Source organism: Spinacia oleracea, chromosome 4 (assembly GCF_020520425.1).
Source record: "Spinacia oleracea cultivar Varoflay chromosome 4, BTI_SOV_V1, whole genome shotgun sequence".
Lineage (NCBI taxonomy): Eukaryota > Viridiplantae > Streptophyta > Magnoliopsida > Caryophyllales > Amaranthaceae > Spinacia > Spinacia oleracea.
Genome location: NC_079490.1, coordinates 186,350,135 through 186,373,338, shown reverse-complemented (window position 1 = coordinate 186,373,338; position 23,204 = coordinate 186,350,135). Strand labels below are relative to the sequence as shown.

General features: G+C 33.5%; 1 protein-coding gene across 1 annotated transcript; it reads left to right on the top strand.

The window, feature by feature from the left end:
• Positions 1-13,334: 13,334 nt before the first annotated feature.
• Positions 13,335-18,424, top strand: LOC110801790 (sulfite exporter TauE/SafE family protein 3). Its single transcript, XM_022007210.2, has 12 exons — positions 13,335-13,975; positions 14,081-14,240; positions 14,583-14,783; positions 14,873-14,937; positions 15,030-15,057; positions 15,150-15,202; positions 15,507-15,593; positions 16,241-16,291; positions 16,397-16,618; positions 17,289-17,382; positions 17,458-17,598; positions 18,066-18,424. Exons 1-12 carry the CDS (start codon positions 13,769-13,771, stop codon positions 18,149-18,151), a joined length of 1,395 nt encoding a protein of 464 aa, XP_021862902.1. The 5' UTR covers positions 13,335-13,768; the 3' UTR covers positions 18,152-18,424.
• The last annotated feature ends 4,780 nt before the right edge of the window (positions 18,425-23,204 follow it).

Below are 23,204 nucleotides of genomic sequence, written 5' to 3'. Positions count from 1 at the left end.
TGCTAAACTTTATTCAGTTCTTATGATACTAAACTATTTAAAAATTATTTGATGTGACATATAAATAATAATATTAGAAACTTTAAATACTTATTGTATCACAAGGCTAATATGATTGTTTTCCTAAACAAAAGTAACGAATATTCCATATTTCATGGTTTTATTAAAGCAAAGTTACGTTTACATACAAAAAATGGGCGGAAAATTACGTAGTATAAGAAAAATGAGGGACAATTTTTTTTAGAAAACAAATATGCTTAGACCCATTTAGGACCCAGATCCGACCCTAGACCCATTAGACCCAGTGGATCTGGGTCTGGATCTGATTTTTTTGGACCCAGCGGATCTGGTCGGATCTGGATCCACCTCTTAAAAAGCGGGTCTGGATCTTGTCGGACCCGATCTAGATCCGACCCATTGCCATCCCTACTTAGGATTCTCACCTTGTGGTCGAGAAGTCACAAGTTCGAATTCTATATTGTTAGAATATTAGTCCCATCTCAACCTGTGTTATTGGACCGGATTGGTCCATGAACCATGATAGGTTCAAGCCTACAAACTTGTACATATTCGATAGGGGCACATTTCAAAGATCTAGAAGACCGGTGGACGTACCAAGCATAATCTCTTTATTCTGGCCTTGAGTTCCTCTACTCCGCCATTTCTTAAACAAGAAAACGAACAAAACGGTCAAACCTACCAATACAAAGAGGCTACCCCCAACCACAACTCCCACCACTGCCCCGCCCGCGTGATTCCTCCGAGGTGGTGGCGGGTGGGGGAACGAAATAGGCGATGATGCTAGATGAGGTTTTGCCGGGGGCAGACGCAGTTTTTGCAGTAGCTTTTCGGTAAGACCGCCTTACGGCGCGTGTAGGAAAGACCGGGTGAACAAACCACGCGCGGGTGGACTCACGCGCTATATAAAAAGAAAAAATTTCTCTCTCCTCTCATTTTCTGCAAACACGGACTTATTCTTTGTTTCTCTCATCCTTCTCTCTGAAACCCTAATCTCTGGCTTCTCCTCAAAATCTCCTCCACCAAGAAGATCGAATCTCCAAACCACCTACACCATGGCCGTCAACTGGAGCAGCCGAAACGCCGTCGATCTCTCTCCTCTCTTCTCAGTGTTCTAAGCTTCCTTTCTCGACGGAGAAGACAACCATCACCACCATCATACTCGTCGTTGCCGCCTACCTTTCTCCCTCTTCGAATAGTCAAACTCACCGGTGATCTCCATCGTCCAAGTATCTGAATAAGTATTTTAATTTGGATTATGATTTTGTAATTTAGGTTTTTGATTTAGGTTATTTTAATAATTTGTATTTTGGATAGATCGTGTTCTTGGATCTACCAATTGTGCTGAATTTAGGTTTTTTATTTCCCTCTGATTCGTTGCGGTGGTTGTGGTTTTTAATTTAGTTGAATTTAGTCTCGCCACCCATCACCGGTGGATTCGCTGATGGTGAATTAGGCGGCGGCAAGGAAGTCGGAGGGAGGAATGGAGTCACAAGCCTCTAGTAGATGTAGTTTAGAAATTTGAAGTACTCCTGTAGTTTTTTTGTATAAATTTTTGTTTTAGTTATAAATTTTTTATATTCAGTTATGAAATTAAAGTGCTTTAGTTATCTTTTTGCATTTTATTTTTGGTTATAAGCAACAAATTATCAATGTCTTTTGATGTCAGATTTCTGAATATGTGAGATTTGATTTAATAGATGAAGTTATACATTTATATTCAAAAAATCTTAAATAAAACTTCGAAAATATTAACTAACTAAAACTCAAAACAATTTAACTAAAACGCAAAACAAAGAAACTAATACCGCTGAAACCTTGACTAAAGCTCAAAAAAATTTAACTAATACTTTTTTTTAAAAAAACTAAAAATATGTAACTAGAACTCTTTTTTTTTTTTTTTTTTTGAAATCCTAACTAAAACGTCAAAAACCATAACTAAAACTTGAAAAATCCTAACTAAAAACTCAGAAAATCGTAATTGGTTTCATTGCTTTAACTAAATCGTTCCATTGCTTAATCAATTGGTTCTATTGCTTTAACTAAATCGTTTCATTATTTAACTAATTGAATTTCAAACTTAACTAATTGGTTCAATTGTTTAACTAATTGAATTTCAGGATTAACTAATTGGTTTCATTGCTTTAACTAAATCGTTTCATTGCTTAACTAATTGGTTTTATTTCTTAACTAATTGGTTTTATTGCTTAACTAATTGGTTCAATTGCTTAACTAATTGAATTTCAGGATTAACTAATTGGTTTCATTGCTTTAACTAAATCGTTTCGTTGCTTAACTAATTGGTTTTATTGCTTAATTAACTAATTGAATTTCAAACTTAACTAATTGGTTCGATTGCTTAACTAATTGAATTTCAGGCTTAACTATTTGGTTTCTTTGCTTTAACTAAATCGTTCCATTGCTTAACCAATTGGTTTCATTGCTTAACTAATATGTTACATTACTTGACTAATTGAATTTCATGTTTAACTAATTAGTTTCGTGCTTAACTGATTGATTTCATTGCTTCACTAATTAGTTTCATTGCATAACTAATTGATTCAATTGTGTAACTAATGGTTTCATTGATTAATTAATTGAATTTCAAACTTAACTAATTGGTCCAATTGGTTAACTAATTGAATTTCTTGCTTAACTAATTGGTTTCATTGCTTAACTAATAGGTTACATTGTTTGACTTATTGAATTTCAAGGTTCACTAATTAGTTACATTGCTTAACTAATTGGTTTCATTGCTTCACTAATTAGTTCCATTGCTCAACTAAGTGGTTCTGTTGCTTAACTAATTGAATTTCAAGCCCAACTAAATGGGTTCATTGCTTAACTAAATGGTTTCATTGCTTAACTAATTGGTTTTATTTCTTAACTAATTAAATTCCAGAGTTAACAAATATACTTATTGATTTCGTTGCTTAACTATGAGTGTCGTTGCCTAACTAATTGGTTTCAGTGCTTAACTAATTGGTTTCATTGCGTAACTAAATAATCATATTACTTAACTTATTAATGCCATTGCTTAACTACTTGGTTTTATTGCTTAACTAATTGATTTTATTGTTTAACTAATTAATTTTATTGTTTAACTAATTATTTCAAGTGTTTAACTAATTCAATTTCAGGCTCTCTATTGGTTAACTAATTGGTTCTATTGCGTAATTAATTAATTCAATTATTTAACTAATTTCTTTGCATTTTGTAACTTAAATAAAGCCCTGAAATTGATTGTCTGAACCTCAAAAATACATAAATAAAACTCAAAAGTTATAACTAAAACCAAGAAAATCATAACTAAAAGTACAAAAATCTTAACTAAAACTCAGAAAACCAACAAAATATTTATTAACTAAAATAAAATTATTCTAAACTAATTTTTTTTAAACTTTAACTAAAAGGAAATACAGCATGACTAAAACATAGTTATCTAAAACAATAAATAACTAAAACGATTTATTTCTTAACTAAATACAACAAAAAATATACCTAAAACAATAACCGAGATAACCGTAACTAAACCATTTAATTTATTAACTAAATACAACTAAAATATAACTAAAACAATAGAATTCTTGACTAAAACGAAAATAAATCTGACAACACCACCAACCAAAACTAAAACCTAGATCGCTGCCTCACTTAGCAGAGCTGCAATCGGAGATACGAGGAGCGACATTTTCGAAGTTGGCGTTGCCAGAGAGAATGTCATCGCGAACACATTGCAGATTCTAGGATGCAGGAAGCCTTTAACTTGCTGATTTGTAGACATTTTCTTAGATTTCTTGAGCTGCTATTGACGATGATGATTGCGCTTCTCTTTCTATCTGTTTCTATCTCCTCCGCCTTGATCGTCGTCGTTCGAACCAATTTCAGCTACATCAATCAAATTCAATTTCTAAGTAATTAACATTTTATCGGATAAATTGAGCAAGGAAAATCAAGAGAAGAGAGAAAATCCTTGAGAGAACAACAGACCTCTGGTCCTTTCTTTCACATCCCGTCGGCCATCGTCGCTTTCGAACACCTACGGCAGGAGCACCACCAAAACTTGTCGTTGCTCAACGCCGCTTGCCTTGCCGATTCACCGATCTAGCTATTTTTCGCGTCCGCATCCACCACAACGACGAATAACATGCCACCATGCCACCACAAGCCACCACTAAGCCATCGCCGAATCTTCAGCGCCGCCATACCAGGCATCGGAGGAGAGAGGAGGCGGCGGTTTGGAAGAGATCGGCGTAGCAAATCGTGACCTACCTATCCGTGGTTGTGCCTCACAGCCGGGAAATTAGGGTTTGAGGAGAGAGAAAGAAGAAGGTTGTTTAGGAGAGAGAGAGGGGGAGGCAGACACTCGTTGGGGAGAGAGAGAAACGAATGGGTTTTCAAATGTGGTGAAAAGCAGCTTCTTTATTAGATCCGAAAATTAAAACCCATGACCCGTACCCGCGTGTGTTAACCCGCGAAAATTTGAAACCCAATTCAATAATAAGGTGGTCTTTCATGTAAGACCGTCTTTTATAAAAGTTTGTACAGTTTTTGTTGTAGTTGAAAAGATGGTGCTAAGGCTGGTTGAAAATTATTGGTTTGAAGCATATGGTTATGAGCCATGATACTATAATTTAGCTTGATTTAATTGATCAACTAATTAATTAATAATCATGTGCAGCTTAATGTTGAAGAACGAAGACAAGTATGGTATGTGCGTGTACTAGTAGTTGCTAGCATGTTGCAACTTTTCAAAGGATTAAGGTATTTGGCTCATACTTGATGTAGTTTGTTGACCAAGATCAAGGTATAAGGTATTTGACTCCCACTTAATTGGTGTACGAGTATATTTTAACGGTTGTTCATGTGTGAAAATGTAGTTTCGTTGACTTTTCACTTTCTTATTAACCAAGTCCTCTAAGTTAATCTTGCTCAAACTAGAGGTAACTTTGTTATTATTACCTATTAGATCAGACCACGAAAATACAAACAATACTCACGAAAAACATTCAGATCAGACTAAATTAGACCAGAAATTAGAAAAATCAGACCAAATCAGGTGAAAAGAACACACTCTTATTGTTTATAGATGCTCAGTAAAATCGATGGAGCCCGTCCCAAATCCGCTAACAAGTGAAGTGACCATAAAAATTTACGTGTTTGATATGTATGGACACATTTACCACATACACCATTTTTCCAATATGACATAAACAGGTTAGACCAAATCCAAAACCGAACAATGGCCTGATTTGACAACTCTAACAAACCTTAAGCTGGAGGAGGATCGTCTGAGATTTTTCCGTATTTACTCATGAACACTTTGTACCGTAATTAATGCGAAGTACATACTAGTTTATATTCCCCTCAAAAAAAGTTGGAGGAGGATGGCAAAACTTACTGATGTTTGGGTTTTAGTGAGAAAAAATTGGGCCTTATGCAATTGGATTGGCTGAATAGTTGTGCATTTGTGAGTCAGTGCTGTTTAGGAGGCTTTTAGCTGCTACAGATTTTTATAGGCTTTCATGAGTTTGAAAATAAATGAGGTCTTGGGCCAGAGAGGAGGCCTGGCATTAGCCTTTTTTTGAAGCAAATATTAAGACCTCAAGAGATCATGCAATATTCTTTTATCCAACTCAAGTTCAGTGAATGATAGTAGATGTCAATTAGTTTAGTTAGTTGTAATTTAGGGGATATAAAACAATAAAACATCGAAATTCATAATCTGACATCAACTCTCGTGACTCGTGTACACTTGTGGCTCATTGTTGTGACGTGTATGGTATTTCTTTATGTTCAATACTCGTCTTTAACCTCTGTAAATTTTGCATTTGTGTATGCCTTGTGAAATACTTTGTACATACTCAGATAGAAACCTCTTGTATATCGTACTAGTAAAAGTCGAGGTTGAAGATGTATTAGTTCACAAGTTCAAACTTCCCTCCCCTTTCCCCCGAACAAAAGTGGCCTTGACATAATAACATATAGGTCTAAATCAAAATGTTAACAAAAAAAGTCCAGCTAAGTAGAATGCGTTTGAGTTGAGTTACTTAGTTGACATAGAATAAGTTCAATTTAATCAGGGAAATGATGTACACAAGATTTGATCACAAATATATTAAAATCGTCTCCAAAAACCTTTTACTCTGTATCATCCTTCTCATGCTAGCTACAACCCACTTTAGCCTAAGCAGACCACACTAATAAATTTTTATGAAAGGGACGTTAGGCGCCATTATATTAAAATTAAATCAAGTTTCGCCAAAGTTCGTCAAAGTCGAGAAACTTTGGGAAAAGAGTCTAACCATATAACCTCTGACTCGTTACTTCGTTAGCATTCATTTCGCAATCAGTGACGGATCTTGAACAATTTTACGATGGGACAGTAGAAAAATTAAGCAATATAATATGTAATTCATACAATTATAACTAAAAATGCACTACAACATTTTCCGCCTGGGGGCTGGGCCCACCCTAAGCATAACTAACATGTAACATCCTCTACTGCTCTCAATAAAATGGGCTAACGTTAAACCTGACCTACATAGCGGGGGTCACTATTATATACGGATTATTGTACAATACTGCGTATGTCAATATGGTACGGTTACTCTGTTAGTAGCTGAGGAAAATTAATTTACGTAGAGATGAAATAATATACGGAGTAATAGTCATTCATTAATGAACACCAAAAAAATTAATGATTTGATGGTGGCCCTTCATTGTTGAATTTAATTTTGATGGTTCATTTCAATACGTAACGCTGTCTATATATGAGGTTGTCTATATCGCTGGTAACCAGTGAAATAAGGACTCTATACCCACTTTAAAAAATAAAAAATATTGAAAATGTGGTCCACCTTTAAATAAATGTGTAAAAGTGTTGTTAACTTGTTATATACTGTCATTTTTAATATAAGTATTGTCATTGTTGTATATATATTGTCATTGTTGTATTAAAATACTGTCACAATCACCTAAAAAAGGAAATTATGTATACAACTGTAATGAAATATAAAAAGTAAAGAGACCACTTAAATAAATGGATAAAAGTGTTGCATATTAAATGAATGGGTAAAAGTATGTATACAAGTGTTATATAAGTATTGTCATCGTTTGCATAAATACTGTCATTGTTGTATTAAAATACTGTCATTGTTGTACTAATTACGGTCATTGTTGCCCATATATAGTACTTTGTTTGACTTTTCAACTCATGAGATGAAATTACCATTTTACCCCGGGTATGGGGTAATTGTGCCGCTGGTTACCAGCGATGTAGCCTCCCTCGTCTATATATAGCATGTTGCAAAAAAATATAATAAATTTGTAAGTAGGCATTGAAGAAGAATTCAACTTAAACCAGCCTTAAACCATACCGGGGGAGTGCGTCGAGGCGGATATCGGGCATGCAACAACAAACACATATCAACTAAAAGACAAACAGCTAAAAGACAAAAAAGGAAGTACCATTCATGTAAAAAAAGTACCATTCTAATACCATTCTGTAAAAAAAAGTACCATTTGTGTTTAGAAAAGTACCATTTAATTTTTTTTTGTCCTTTTTCCTATTTTGTCTTATGTTCTGATATGTATTTGGACACACATATCAGATATGTGTTTTTACTTCCTCATACCGGGGTCCTACACGGCGGAGGACGTCGTGAATTCTTGATGCTTCAATTTTTTCACGCACGTGATTTTAGTCATTTTATGTTGTTTTAAATTCCAAGATAAGCAATTTCATAGAATAATTATTTCCGGGAATCGTTATACGTATAATACCGTTTAATGTTTTGTCATCGAAAAAATATATAATTATGCAATAATAGGTTTTAATATTTGATTAAAAAGTATAATTATGTAATTGACCATAATTATTGAACATAACTATTTTGTATGTGATCACAATATGTAACTACTCAGTATTTGATAAGAAGTTGATCTTATATAAAAGACCATCATTGAAAGGGGCATTCAAATTTGACATTCATCATATACAATTTCTTATTCTCAAGGCTCTTAATACCAGATCAAGACCTCATTGATTACTAATTAATGTCATACGTAGCATATATCAATTTAATACATGTATTTAACCCTAGACAAATTAAGGAGTTATTCTTTGTAGACGAAAGTTAATCCAATATAATTGTTCCTGTTGTCCGGTTGCAATTGGATAAAAAGACTTATGGCTATGACTCGAACCGAATTCAGATTAGACATGGCAATATGATATTCATATTTTTTTCTCTTTTTTTAAGGTAAAATATGATATTCACCTTCACTTTACTAATTGTATTATATACGAAGTATGACTGTATGAGGCTTGATATTTGGTCCGTTTTGATTTCATCCCTGAAAGAGCTAGATATATTCCTACAACTATGTTAGATTTAGATCCAAAAAACCATGATAACAATTAATTATATGATTAAAAGTCGCATTAGATTTGTTTATTTTAAGTTGATTAATTATAAGAACGCTAATATCTTAAGTTCTTAACAACTACCAACTACATATTATAAGACCACCCTAAACATAGCATGCCCACTTAATTATTCAAGTCATTACCTATTCGGCTATTCACCTAACCAACGTACTAAATTTAAGATTGTACTCTAGCTATGACGAAGTTTTTATTTTTTTTGTTGGGCGCAAATCATGCAATATTAATTAGCTTTTTTTTAATTTATTTTTAAAATTAACTCCCTCAAATTTCTAGATAACTATTGCTTTATTTCTTGACAGGAATGGAAAAATTATCACTACAAGAAAATGTACCATCAACGACGGGAAATCATGTCGTTAAAGACCAATAATCGCCGATTAACGACGGGATTTCCTGTCGCGAACCCCTCGTAAAAGGGGGTCGTCGTTAATGGAAAATTCCGTCGTTAACCCGTCGTAAAAGACATTTGTGACAGTTGTTCCCGTCTTTGTTTGGTTGTTAGCCCCGTCGCAAAAAAGCTTTTGCGACAAGGATTTTTGACACGCCGTTATTAGGTTGTCATTAAAAATACAAATTCCTGTAGTGTATGGTGAAAATGCTAAAACGACAATTATTCATGAAAGGGAATTGAAATGTATTCTTAGTCTTTCAATAAAGTCTTTAAATAATAATGATGTCAATTTCAATATTTTGTAATTGTTGAAATTCTCTTGAAAATGCTATGATTTCACCCTATCCTTCCCGGCACGGGTGCACATCTAAGGCCGACATGTCTTTTGTTTTCTACTAAATTCCACAATAGTGGTACGTATTTTTCGTGCAACCAAAATACCCTGAAATTATATTAGTATTATAATACTTCGACTTATGTAAAAATGGAAAAAGTACTAGTTAATTACAGTTTAGAAATGGAGGGATCGGCGACGTACAATTTTGATCTCTGAATTTTGGATTTGGATAAGTGCTTAAATTAGGTTCAATGAACACGTAGAATACGTATCAGTAATTAACTAATTACTCAGAATGCAAAACGTTTTAAGTTATTGTCTTGATAATGATAACTCATAGACGTAATTGACCTTTGTGGTGGGAAGTCAGGGCTCTTATCAAGAAGACTAATTCATTTTGGTTACTTCACCAATACGAATAGACAACTACTACGTGCATGCATGCACTCTTCGTAATTCATGAGATGAATTGTTAATTTGTTATAGACTTAATCATGATATTTGGTGTACGTACTCTTCGTAATTCTTAAGCTAGTGTGTGGCATGGCCGACTGATCGTACAATTAAACGGTTGATGTTTCGAATTACTACTTTTGATACTGTATTATTTTATACGGAGTACTACGTAATTCATATTGATTTTCCTAAAGTCTTATATGAGGACAAATATACCATCTTATATGTGACAGGTTACACCATTAATTTGATGGTGTCACATGTTCACACATGTAAATAAGCTCAACGCATTTAAAGTCCATTAACGGATGTTGGCAATTGCTTTTATAGGTACATGCCAATTACTTTTGTAGTTTTAGGTCAAATACTTTTATAGTTTTAGTCTAGATACTTTTAGGGTCAGGTACTTTTATAGTTTTAGTCTAGATACTTTTATAGTTTTATAGTTTCAGGGAAGTGAAAGTACTTTTATAGTTTTAGGGAATATATTTTTATAGGTTAAGACGTACTTCTATTGTTTTATAGTTTCAGGAAAGATGCTTTTATAGTTTTAGGAGATATACTTTTATAGTTTTTACACCAGATACTTTTATACAAGAACCTCTAATATGAAATTCAAGAAACTGCAATAAAACAAAAAAAAAGGTAACATTGAGTACATTGTATAAGTAACACCAGCATTAAAAGTCAAGTAACATCAGACAATAACCTTCTCCATAGTAGTTGCGCACGCGCGTCACTCCATAAGGTTGATGATGTGGTTGACTGTCTGATCACACTTTAACACAGGAGACGCGCTGGTTGATTTTTAGGCAAGTTCAGTGTTTAATTCTTGAGCTGTCTCTAAAATTTCTACTACGCATTTATTTTCTAGAGAGTAGTCAATTTTCACACGAAGTCATTATGGAAAATTTCATTAGCAAACCCATTACATCAATCCTGGTTAATTCGATCAATTTGTTAATCCACAAATATTATTTAATTAAGTTAAATAAGTTGGATGTTGTCGAGTAATGTTAGATCCAAATCAATTTCGCAGCATAAAAATATACAAATCTATATGGATCTCATGTATCTTTTAATCTTATAACTACAAATTAAAAATGATAATTATGGGAGTCTTTGTATGCATTATGTCATTATGTGTATTATATTTCTAATCACAGATCTACTTAAACACTAATTTATTTTAGGGTGCATTAGACAATGATTTATTATCTCATAGCTAGCTAGCATCATGCACCAACTTTGGAAGTCTTGAATTATGATTAATCTTTCACAAATTAGTTCACCATGTGAGAGATATGTCAGTTTTTTTTATTGACATGAAATAGATGAAACAGATGAAACAGGAGAATTGAACTTTATTGGGAATCCCTTGAAACGTCGAAAATGACTTATGTATGTCATTCTCTTGGTAAGTCACAAATTCACAATACATGAATAACCACTACAAGAAATCATACTATTAACGACGAGAAATCCTGTCGTAAAAGGCCAATAATTGTTGATTCGACGGGATTTCCTGTCGCGGGCACATCATAAAAGGGGTCGTCGTTAATAGAAAATCCCGTCGGTAACCCGTCGTAAAAGACATTTACGACGGTTATTGCCGTCTTTGTTAGGTTATTAGCCCCGTCGCAAATGCGACGGGATTTTTGACCCGTCATAATTAGGTTGTCGTTAAAGATACAAATTCTTGTAGTGAACAAATGTCCAACTGTCAACCGAACATCATCAACTTACAAATAGGATTATTTCTTATGAAGTTAACAAGTAAACTAACTTCTCGTGAAATGAAACTTTCTATGAAAAGTTGCTTTACCCATGTAAACCATGAAAGCACTAGATGTTAACTAACTTAATTGATACTCCGTAAAATCTTAAAATAGGTACAGATTTAAGACAAGTGAACAAGTCTTTGTCTATGTTATTACCCTATGTGGCTCATTACCAAATGTAACAAAAGATTAATTTTAATTTTTGTTCTTGACAGTTAATAAATACTCGTACTAAAGAAGATTACTCATCTTTTTTATTGGTGTACCACCTGGTTCACCTTTAGAACTAATTCGGATTCAGGCGCGAGTTCTAAGTGGATATGTTTCAGTCCCCTCTCAATTGTTGTTGCGGGGGATTGAACACGGGGTTCTCCCTACCAAGTTCAGCCTCAATCACTAGTGAACTAACATGTAATTAGTAAAGAAGATTACTCATGTCACCAATAAACTACTCGTAGACCATAGTTAGTTGAATTAAACATGCTATTCACGTTTGCGATTGGATTTATCACTTCTTTTCTTCATATTATAGCCTCCCACCAAATACACCAAAATAGGATAATTTAATGAGTGAAAATATGTGTGAATCTCACCCACACATCTCTTTCAAACAAAAAATGATGCTCTTAATTTGATTCTCATTTGTGGGGAGGTGATACACATACCTAGGGGTATGTAGGACCCACATACCCTGATCTTTTATTGGATCAAATCAGCTTAAAGAAATTTTATTTTGGAGGAAGATGGGTTTTATTTGGGGGTGGGGCCAATGATAAACCAATCAAAGAATAAGGTATGTAAGGACCCACATATCCCCGGGGTATGTGTAGCCTTTGCGTCATTTCTCACATATACCGTCCAATTACACACATACTATCAGTGCCCTTAAAGGTTTAATCATGCAACGTTCACATCACTCTATTCTAATATTTTAAAACAGAAAGTTTTGAATACAACGATAGCCACGCGTCACCCTTTTTTCTTTTTTTGTAAAATTATATTTTATTTTACTCTTTACATGTCATTTCCTCTTCTTCTCCTTCATGTTTTTTCTCTTACAATTAATTTTATTTGTTTCACATTCCAATATCAATTTATTCACACTCTAAATGTATCTCTTTTATTATTTCAAAATTGTCTTATTATTTTGTATACTATACTCTAGACAATATAACAAGATTTTTAAATTTTAAAAACCAATCTGTGCATTGCACGGGTTAAAAACCACTTCACTTTAAGACGTCCACGGCAATGCAATAAATGACTTTTTCCCCTTTTTCGGCGTCCAAGGTTGTCGGCACCGCCGACCACCTCTGCTCTCCTTTATTGTTATATCACCACTAGGCACCAGACACACATAACTCTCACCACCGTCACCGTTCAACAAGCACCCACGCCCACACCATTGTTCTCCTTCCACACTGTCACTTTGTTGCCGTGGTCGTGTCGAGTAATTAAGTTCTATTTTTTTTAACGACACCGCTTAGGGTTCCTATTATGATCAAAGGGGTACAACCAGGGTTCCAGGTACATGATATCCTCGATGGTATAGGCGATATCTTGTTTTTTATATTATCACCTCATTTACTCCGCATTCTATAGTACACCAATGAGATTTTGATCTATTGATTAAAAGCAAAGGATCTGCGTGTAACAAGTTTAACTCCCTCTTTGACTCTTTCCTTCGTATTGTAATATTACCGTACTTGTGACTCATTCACATAATTATACTACGTATTTTTTAATTCTTTAATCCATTTTTTAAAGAGTAGTTGGAATATTGATTAACATCGCCAGGTCATCCTTGATTAACATTAGTGCTAGTCCTTGTTTTTATCTGCTCATCATTTTGCGCAACTTAAATTTGACCCAAATGAAAAATTGACATAAATAGGGAAGATTGCAAGAACCACACACAGCACCCATCGAGCCAAAAATCTAGAGTGAGAGGGGGCAAATTTAGAGAGAGAGAGAAAAGGAGAGGTTGTGATTGTGATCTCTACAGAACGTGTATTCACAATCTTTAACGTGTCATTACAATCACCCTCTTTTTTCTCTAAAAATTCTCCACCTTTTGATAATTTTGTTGTTTGAAACCATTGTTTGTTTTCTAGTTCTTCCCCACTTGCAAATCATTTTTGTTTTTGCCCATAAGGTGTTTGTATAAATTCCTCAGTGGGAAAGAGGAAAAAAAAACAAGTGTAAAAGTTCCTGAATTTAGTCAGGAACAACAAGAAAACATAAACCCCAATTAAACAAAAAAGGGTTTTAGATTTAAGATCAAAAGAAATCAATTTTCATTTCTGGGTTGATTTTATTCTTTGAAGTAAAAGATGGGTAAATCTGGGTTGATGAAGGTAGTTTTGATTAGCACCATTTTGGTGGGTTTTTTGCTCTTGATTGTTTCAGCAAATGAAAAAACTTTGAAAGAAATTGCTTCAACTGAGATTGAAATTGAAGAAATTGAGGTTAATTTTCTAAGAAAGGCGGTTAATTTCCTATGGAAAAGTGGTCAAAACACCTACGAGCATGTCTGGCCGGTAAGTTTGAACAGAATGTTTTTTCTCGTTTCTAATAATTTTGTGTTTTTGGATCATCAATTTGATTTGATCTGGGAATTGATTTAATATGATTGAATTTAACAGGAAATGGAATTTTCATGGAAAATTATTGTTGGGTCAATGATTGGATTCTTTGGAGCTGCATTTGGGAGTGTTGGAGGTGTTGGTGGGGGTGGTATCTTTGTTCCCATGCTTACTTTGATTATTGGGTTTGATTCCAAATCTTCAACCGCCATGTCAAAGTGTAAGGATTCTCTGACATTTATGATTTATCTTTTCTAAATTCTTCACTTTACAATAAAGTCCAGGCCTTTTGCTTTGTGTTATTTAGCTCCAGATTTAGGATCTGATTTCCATGTTGTAAATATATGTTGGATTTCACTTATTTGAGGTTTTAAATAGTTAGTTAGCTAGTTACCCTGTACTTTGGATTAGTGAAACAGATCGAGATTCAATCTAGTAACTGGAGAATTCGAAAGTTTCGATGTTTAGAATCGAAGTTTAAAGATCAAATATCGAATTAAGTGAACTTTCTAAAGCTTATATTATGAAATCTTAGTTTCTAAATGTTGGATTGTTTGTTCAGGTATGATTATGGGTGCAGCAGTTTCAACTGTTTACTACAATCTTAAGCAAAGGCATCCAACTTTGGACATGCCTGTTATTGACTATGATCTTGCATTACTCTTCCAACCAGTGTTGGTTCTTGGGATCAGTATTGGAGTTGCATTTAATGTTATTTTTGCAGATTGGATGATCACAGTTTTGCTCATTATTCTCTTTTTATGTAAGTGAAATGAATAATGTTTTATTAATACAAATTAAAAGTGAATAAATTTGAAAAGCTGCTTATTGTTTAGCACTTTGAATATGCAGTTACATCCACCAAGGCATTCCTCAAGGGGGTTGATGCTTGGAAGAAAGAAACTATTATGAAAAAGGTCCTAAACTTTACTGATTCCTTGAGTTGTTAATCTTCATTTTTTAGATTTTATGTTTCCTTTTCTAACATTTAACCTTTATGATTATTCAGGAGATTGCTCAACGTTCGTCATCAAACGGTAGCTACATTAACCCTTTTTGCATTTCAATAATTTGTCGAATTATTTCAACTTCTTTTTAATTTAACGAAATACGCTTTTCCTTTTATCAGGTGATAGTGGTGATTACAAAGTTCTTCCAGCTATTCCCGACAAAAAGGAAGTGGTAAGATTAGTATTAATGTAGTCCCCTTGTCTAGAATTTAAATGTACATTTTTTAAATGTTTGGAATAAGTTGCCACCTTTTCTAATATAGTAATGGTAGATGATTTTCCTAATGTGACTACTCAGACTAAGTGATGGGAAGAGGATTGAACCATAATCAATAAATCATGTTTTATTCTTCATTAATGAGGGATTTTGACAATGAGGCGGCTTAATCCGGATTTAGGGTGCACTACTTATATATTCTATATAATTTGACTCCAATGCAATTACTTATGATCTGATTCTTCTGCAAATAAATCAGGTATCCATCAGAGAAAATGTACACTGGCCATCAGTGGCAATTTTGTTTGCCGTTTGGTTCGCGATTCTAGGACTTCAATTCGCCCAGGTTTGTTCTGAACTTTCACTAGTCTCTTAAACATCTATACTAAGAGCATCTCCAATGGTTGTAGCTAGGACTAGCTTGAAATTTATTAAAGTTTCAAGCTAATAGCTACACGTGAAAATAATAAATTAGCTTGGACAAGCAAATTAGCTTAGACAAGCTAATTTGCTTGATAACTAGCTCCCAAAAATTGCCTAATTATTAATTGACAAGTGGGACAAGTGAGACCAATTTAAATAACAAGCTAGTTGCTAGTTATTGGAGCACAAATTAGCTAGACAATGAAATAGCTTGAAATCTTATGTGGCATAACAAGCTAATTGTCAAATTGGCTTACCATTAGAGATGCTCTAATATATTAAAAGACGTTTCTAAAAATGCGTATGTGTCACATGGTGCTCTCCCTCCACTTTCATTTAAATTTTTTGTAAAGTGTTCTCCATAAAGCTTGAACTTGAGACATCATGAATAAAATATGAAAAGCTTTAACCATTAAGACATCATGAATATTATATGTTAAATGTTCAACATAAAATACTAATAAATGCCGATATAAAAAATAAAATTCGTGTTGTAACTCGGGGCCAAAAACTAGCTTAAATTTTAAATCAAGTCCATGCAACTAATAACAGATTGTTTGTATCTTGCAGAAGAACACCACTACTTGTTCTGTTGCTTACTGGGTAACCAACCTATTGCAGGTATCCCTCCACATTCTACTACGAATTCTTGATTTCATAAATCAATTTAGTTATCTCATTTGCAAAAATTTATTGAGAACTTACTAATTACTGTCATTTGTGAAGATCCCTGTTGCACTTGGAGCATCAGGGTACGAGGCATATTTGCTGTACACCGGGAAAAGAGTGATCGCTTCGAGAGGGGATGCTGCCGGTTCCTGGAAAGTGTACCAGATAGTTCTTTGCCTCTTTACTGGAATGGCTGCTGGTATGGTTGGTGGGCTTCTTGGTCTTGGTGGAGGATTCATTCTAGGTCCTTTGTTTCTGGAGTTAGGCATCCCACCTCAGGTCAGTTTACCCTCAAATTCGGATCACTAAATTACTATATAGTTTATGTCTGATCCGCTTTTGCTTAATTATTTTTAAAGTTGACCAGACCCCTGATTTGCCCCACATTATGCTTGATTAATAGCCAATAATTGAGGGAGAACAGTGTGTTTATGCACTAGAAAAGGAGAAAGGGACATGCTATTATCATTTTGTTATTGAAATAGAAACTTTGATGCAGTCACAAGACTGATCAAGGTGCAAGCGCACTAACTGTGTAATTAGTTGGATATTAGTTGGAATGTTGGATGGCTATTGAAGTATTTGGTTTAGTTATCAGTCTCTTTCTTAATTTCTGTCAAATATGGAGTACTGATTTCTTCACGGGATCATTGCACGTGCATGGACGTATGGGTTAGGTTTTGGTTAAGACTCTGTTTTGTTCACCTTATTTCCACTTATTTAAGGAAAATTAAGTTCAGTTAAGTTTAGATAAGATAAGTTTAGGACAAATAAGGGTTGGCCAAGTACAATTTATTAAATTTTAATAAGTTCAGATAAGATATTTGAAAATGAGGTGAATAGAGTGCACCACAAGTATTCTTTAGTCTCTTTTACTTGATCAACTGCCAAATTAAACAAATAAACTTGAAATAGTAACACTAATTACAATGCTGATTCTTGTTCATAGGTATCAAGTGCTACTGCTACCTTTGCTATGATGTTCTCCTCATCGATGTCTGTCGTAGAATACTACCTCCTTAAACGATTCCCTGTCCCATATGGTAAGCTCAGGTCTATTATAATCTCTTAAACATCGACTGTCATTGCTGTGGCTTAACCACCGTTTCATCTTGCAGCTGCCTACTTCGTTGCTGTGGCTACATTTGCCGCCCTAGTCGGACAAGTTCTTGTAAGGAGATTGATTGCTTTTATCGGAAGAGCCTCTCTTATCATCTTTATCTTGGCGTTCACTATCTTCGTCAGTGCAATTTCACTTGGTAAGTATCGAGTATATGCCTTCATTTCTTCCACACCGAGGCTCCTTTTGGTTTACTGTAAAACGTTTTCAGTGCAAAATGATTTTCCATGGAAAACATTTTTCAAGTGAAAACACAATTCCAAACTAGTTTTCTTTTGTTTGGTTCCTTAAAACATTTAGCATGGGATACCAACTAGAACTAGGATTAATGGGAGAAGATGGTGAAGATTGAGGGGAAGAAGGGAGAAGGGAGAAAAGGTGGAAAAGTGTTCCCCTCTCTTTCGGATGGAAAAAGATTTTTCACCTTTGAGCGAGTTATGGAAATTGTTTTCCATCAATTTCAAACCAAACAACGTAAAATGATTGAAAAAGGGAAAACCGTTTTCCATGAAAATGTTTTACAAACTACCAAACGGAGCCTAAGCTTAAACCCGTTATCTGAACTTAAGTGTACTTATGGGCAACTGATTACGTCTACCTTTGCAGGTGGTGTTGGTATTTCAAACATGATATACATGATTCGACAAAACGAGTACATGGGATTCGACAGCTTGTGTGCATACGAAGCATAGTCAAACAATTTTTTGGGGCAAGTAAAAGCTCTACACTGGAGGAGGACGAGGGGCGGGAAATTGGATGTAAGACGGGAGAACGGAATCTCTCGCCGTGGGGGCGAAAAATGGGTATGTGTTACGACTTACGAGTATTTGGTGTAATGGTGGAGCTACTTCAAATGCATGCTTGCCAATAGGTTTTTAGCAAATTTTTTGTGCTCAAGTCAAATGTACTTGTATTTCTCTGCTTATTCATTACAATAAAATTCACATTAAAAGTTTTAGATTTCATTTATACCAATCTTTGTGCTCATATTTCTGTTTTCTTTCTTTCCTTTCTTCATCGATACGTCTACGTTATTACAGGATACATCGGCATTATTACATGATGAGATATTTCCTCCGTACCTAAATGTTTGTTGTTCAAAACCTTTTTGTTCCCACTTATGATATACGATGAATATATATAATAAAGCAATTCCAAGAAATAATCCTTCCCTAAATTTAAGTTTAACCATTTTCGATTTTATTGGCTTTTGGTTTGACAAGTTAATTAATTTACCAACTTTGGAAGGCTTTTGTTATGTTTTTTCAAACTTTTCTGCAACTTTTGTAACAAATTGACAATCTTTAAGAATTTGTTGTTATGAATGCCATCTCTAGTTGGTGTTAATAAACATTTACCCCTATTACTAGATTTAATACAAAGTTCTTCAAACTATATTCCCTCCAATCCTCCATTATTCAATAAGGATTGTTTTCGTTATTGAAAGCCATACGACATCCACATTATAAATTTGAATCTAATAAATATATTTTGAATGTTGTACTCGGTATATCAAATTGAATTAGATAAAATTTTCTATAAGTAAACTTGTAATTGTGAATTTAACCCAGATCACACTTATTTGAACTTATAATTCGTATCGAAATAAGTGAAAATAAAGTGAAAAAATGGCTTATGTCGAGTTGAACCTCTTGTGTACATAATGTATTAAATGGCGGTTCTCTCTCTTTTGCCCCTCTATTTTAACTCTCACCTCTCCATTCCACCCTAAAATATAAATTGAGATATGGACTTCTAAAGCAACTGCGACGGAGTGAGAAAAATCGAGCCTGGACTTCGTCAGAGTTGCATAGAATAAGAGTAACTTTATAATTTCATTTTTTTGGGTGAAGATTTTATAATTTCGTTAGGGTAACTTCTATTGAAAATAAGAGTAATTTTTTTACTTTATGTATAAGAAACCGTAAAACATATTAGGTGCACCCTCTCACATTTTCCCTTTACATGGTGATTAGAAAATGTGAGAGAGATCACCATAGACATAAAAATACCCTTGAATGCACGATGCAACCGGATACACCTAATAATTTTCTGATAAACCGCACCACACAATAACATTATTGTCAATCTAAGGGCACGTGAAAGCTTTGTTAAGACTTAAGATATTAGTATTTTATTAGCAATTTAACACACATAAAACCTAATGGGCCAAATGATAGGCTTGACTAAAATAAAAATGATTCCAAACACAATTGTAAGAGAATTTATCAGCAAAATGATGGGAATATTTCAGCAGCCGTAATATTTGTATCATTTAGCTCGAATACATCAATATTTGATGATGTATAGATGTTGAAAGTAAATTGCAAAATACTCCGTATATTAAAAAAAAACTCTTCTTTTTGTTTTATACAAAAACAATCAAAAAGGCAACAAGGAATATACGGAATGTATATGGATCTTTGGCATGGAATCTAGGTAAGTGGACGGACTAATTTGTGATAATTGTTGGTTAAGTATAATTGTTAATTCAGTATAATCCTTCTTCTTATCTAATAAACAAAAATAAATACTACATTATATTTATTTTCTAAAATTATTATTAATAATTTTTGTGGACATCGAACCGATGTTTTAATATATATATATTTTTTTAGCATACAATTGCCTTGTATACTCAAAGAATCTAATAATATCATGGATTAGTTTATTACAAAATTTTATATAAGGCTGTCTCACATAAAAGAACACGTTGATGTCATATAAGTTAAGCAATAAAATCAATTAGTTAAATACTGAAATTAATTAGTTAAACACTAAAACCAATTAGTTAAACAATAAAACTAATTAGTAAATCACTCGAACTAATTAGTTAAACAATATAACCAATTAGTTAAGCAATCAAAGTGGTCTTTTCGATAAGGCGGCCTAACTTACACAAAAGTTACCGTTAATTTATAGAACAGAGATTTTTTTATTAAAATAAGGAAATCATAGTCACGATCTACATTATATAATTAATGTAATTTTTAATTACTCGATGAGATCTGAAAAAATCAAAAAATGCTGTCGTCACTAATTTGTGTGAACAACAATAATAAAAAATATATTAAGGTTGGCGAGAACTAGCACGCATGAATGCGCCATCTTCAACTCTGAAATTTTATGTTAGATAATTAGTTGGCTGAATTATTGGAATAATTAACTTTAATAATAGAGTCTATTTAATTTGTTGATAGGAATATTTGAATGTTATCACATGACATTTTTGTATATTCTATGATACTACACGCAAATTTAATATAATTTTATTTAATTATAGAGGCTGATTTATTTGGTCAGTCGTGAGCTCTATATTGTTCATTATTGTTAGTAGTTGACGTTTAATTTTGCCATTATTGATCAACTTGTCAATTATTATATTATTCATTATTGTTATCTAAAGTGTCATGTCCAAGAATCAATTCAAATTAGGAGAATTGGTTTAGAATCATACAAATTGAACGTTAACATATCGTGAAACACCTATATCAAAAAAAAAAATTTATTGTGAAACACGTATATCCTCAATTAAATGTTTAATCACAAAAGGGATGGAAGATAGTTTTGAGACGTACGCGAAGGGGACTAGAAATCGGAGGTGCCCCTCCGGCATCGCAGTTATCCGATCTTCAGTTTGTCACTTAGCTATCTAATACGAAAAACTACGTAATGTATGAAGTACAACAAATTACTTTCATAACAGGTCTGTGTAATCTAGGTCAGAAGTTATTTTGTCGACCGAGTGACCGAGCACTGATACGAAATGATGCCTATGAGAAGGAGATTAGCAATCGACTTACTCAAGTGCCTAATAAAACACCCCAAAAGTAAAGTCATAGAATGAGATTAGCAATTGGCTTACTCAAGTGCCTAATAAAACACCCCAAAAGTAAAGTCATTATCAATGTGATCAATCATAGTTATACTATGGAGTAGATACCACATAAACTACAACTAAAACGACAAATTATGTAGTAATCTTGATAACTATACTACTATTAGTAACTTTATATTGTATTAGTGTGTGACCATAATTATGAGTGACCTTCCCGATTTGATAGACTCGTAGAAATATGACCTTTTATGACTTTTATGTGATATCCATATATCTTAATTTTAATACTGTCATAAAACGACTAAAACGAGTAACGACTCTCTCCTAGGGGCTAGGGGTGTACAAAAATTGGTCCGGGTCAAAAAAATGGACCGGATCGTACCAGATCGGACCAAAGGCAATCAGTCCGGTCTTCGGGTAGAAAAATATTAATTTTCTGTCCTCGGTCTGGTCCGATCCGGTCTGGTCCGGTCTAAAACCCGATTTTAGACAGGACTGATTTTTCCTTAATAAAATATAATATAAACTATTTAAAAATTTAATTCTCTCATTTAATATGTTGTAAATATTACTATATTGTGATATATTATATGTTAGCTTCCAAAAAAAGGCCATACAATTGGTTTTTTTATATAAAATTTTTCTTTTTTAACATAATTTTTAGAAAAAATAAAAAATATATAGATATAGGTCTACAACCGTTCCAAACCGATCAGATATGGATTTTGGACCGATTTTCCGATGCCGTCTAGGTCCGCTCCAAGCATAATCGGTCCGATATTCGGGTCTTGTATTATCAAAATTTCAGTCTTCGGTCCGGTCCAATCCGGTCCGAGTTTGGACAGATGAACACCCTACTCTCTCCATTTCCTAAAAAAAAAAGGATTTTTGTGAAACGTATTAAGAGGGAAGTAGGGATTTTTTACGAGTTATTTTTTAAATTAGTTATGGCCTTATGAGATTTGTCACACTGTAATTTCCGTAGCGGTAAATTAAATTATACTCCGTAACCGCTACGGGAAATGGCTCGAATTTCATAAGTGGACCAGATTCGATAGATGGTTATAACCATTGGCAAGATCCAAAAGACAGACACTATGAACCACTAGCTAAAGAGCCTCAAATATCGTACGAGGCGAAAATACATTCTTAGAATCAAACTGAATATTCATTCATTCAATTATTGTTGTCAATTTGTGACACATGACATGCGACAGCTAGCTATAATAAACTCCAATAAGTTTTGTACCAAATACAAATACTACCAAATTATTGATGGGGCGACCCAGATCTTACTGGATTTGATGTTCGACTATTGGAGACCTACCCCTAAAATAAATATTTTTAGCCACATATATTCGAAGTATGTATTTGAAAACTATAAATTATATATTTGAAAAATAACAATATTTACTAACTCCGTTTCTTTTTGTTTGTTATATTTGGACTTTTACACGTTTATTAACGTATAATAAAGATTTTTTTTCTTTTTTATTAAAAAAATAAATCCAAGTAAAACCTCAATCCACTAATCATTACAACTACCAATAAGATTGTTTTATTTATCAAAATGAACCAATAATGAAAAAGTACAAAGATTGCTAACTTAACATACTTGGGAAATTGTAAAGAAATTTAATGTGTTGAAAAAATTAGACCAATAAAAATTAAAAGCTGGTACAAAAAATGAAGCATAATAAGTTTATAAAAGGAAAGATTTTCCCACGTAACAACCAACAAACATTGTGAAACACCCTAAAAGTAATACGTAACAAACAAAAAGAAACAGAGGGAATATGTGGTAAAAAAATACTTCGTATTTGTTACTCATAGTGATATAATAAATGCATGACGAAGTTGGACGATGCTAAAACTTATGGTTATTTAGGTAAGACTTCCGTAAAGCC

Coding starts and splice junctions, on each gene's coding strand:
- LOC110801790 (XM_022007210.2), top strand. CDS start 13,769: ATGGGTAAATCTGGGTTGATGAAGGTAGTTTTGATTAGCACCATTTTG. Junction 16,619..17,288: donor AGTTAGGCATCCCACCTCAG/GTCAGTTTACCC, acceptor TCTTGTTCATAG/GTATCAAGTGCTACTGCTAC. Junction 17,383..17,457: donor ACGATTCCCTGTCCCATATG/GTAAGCTCAGGT, acceptor TTCATCTTGCAG/CTGCCTACTTCGTTGCTGTG.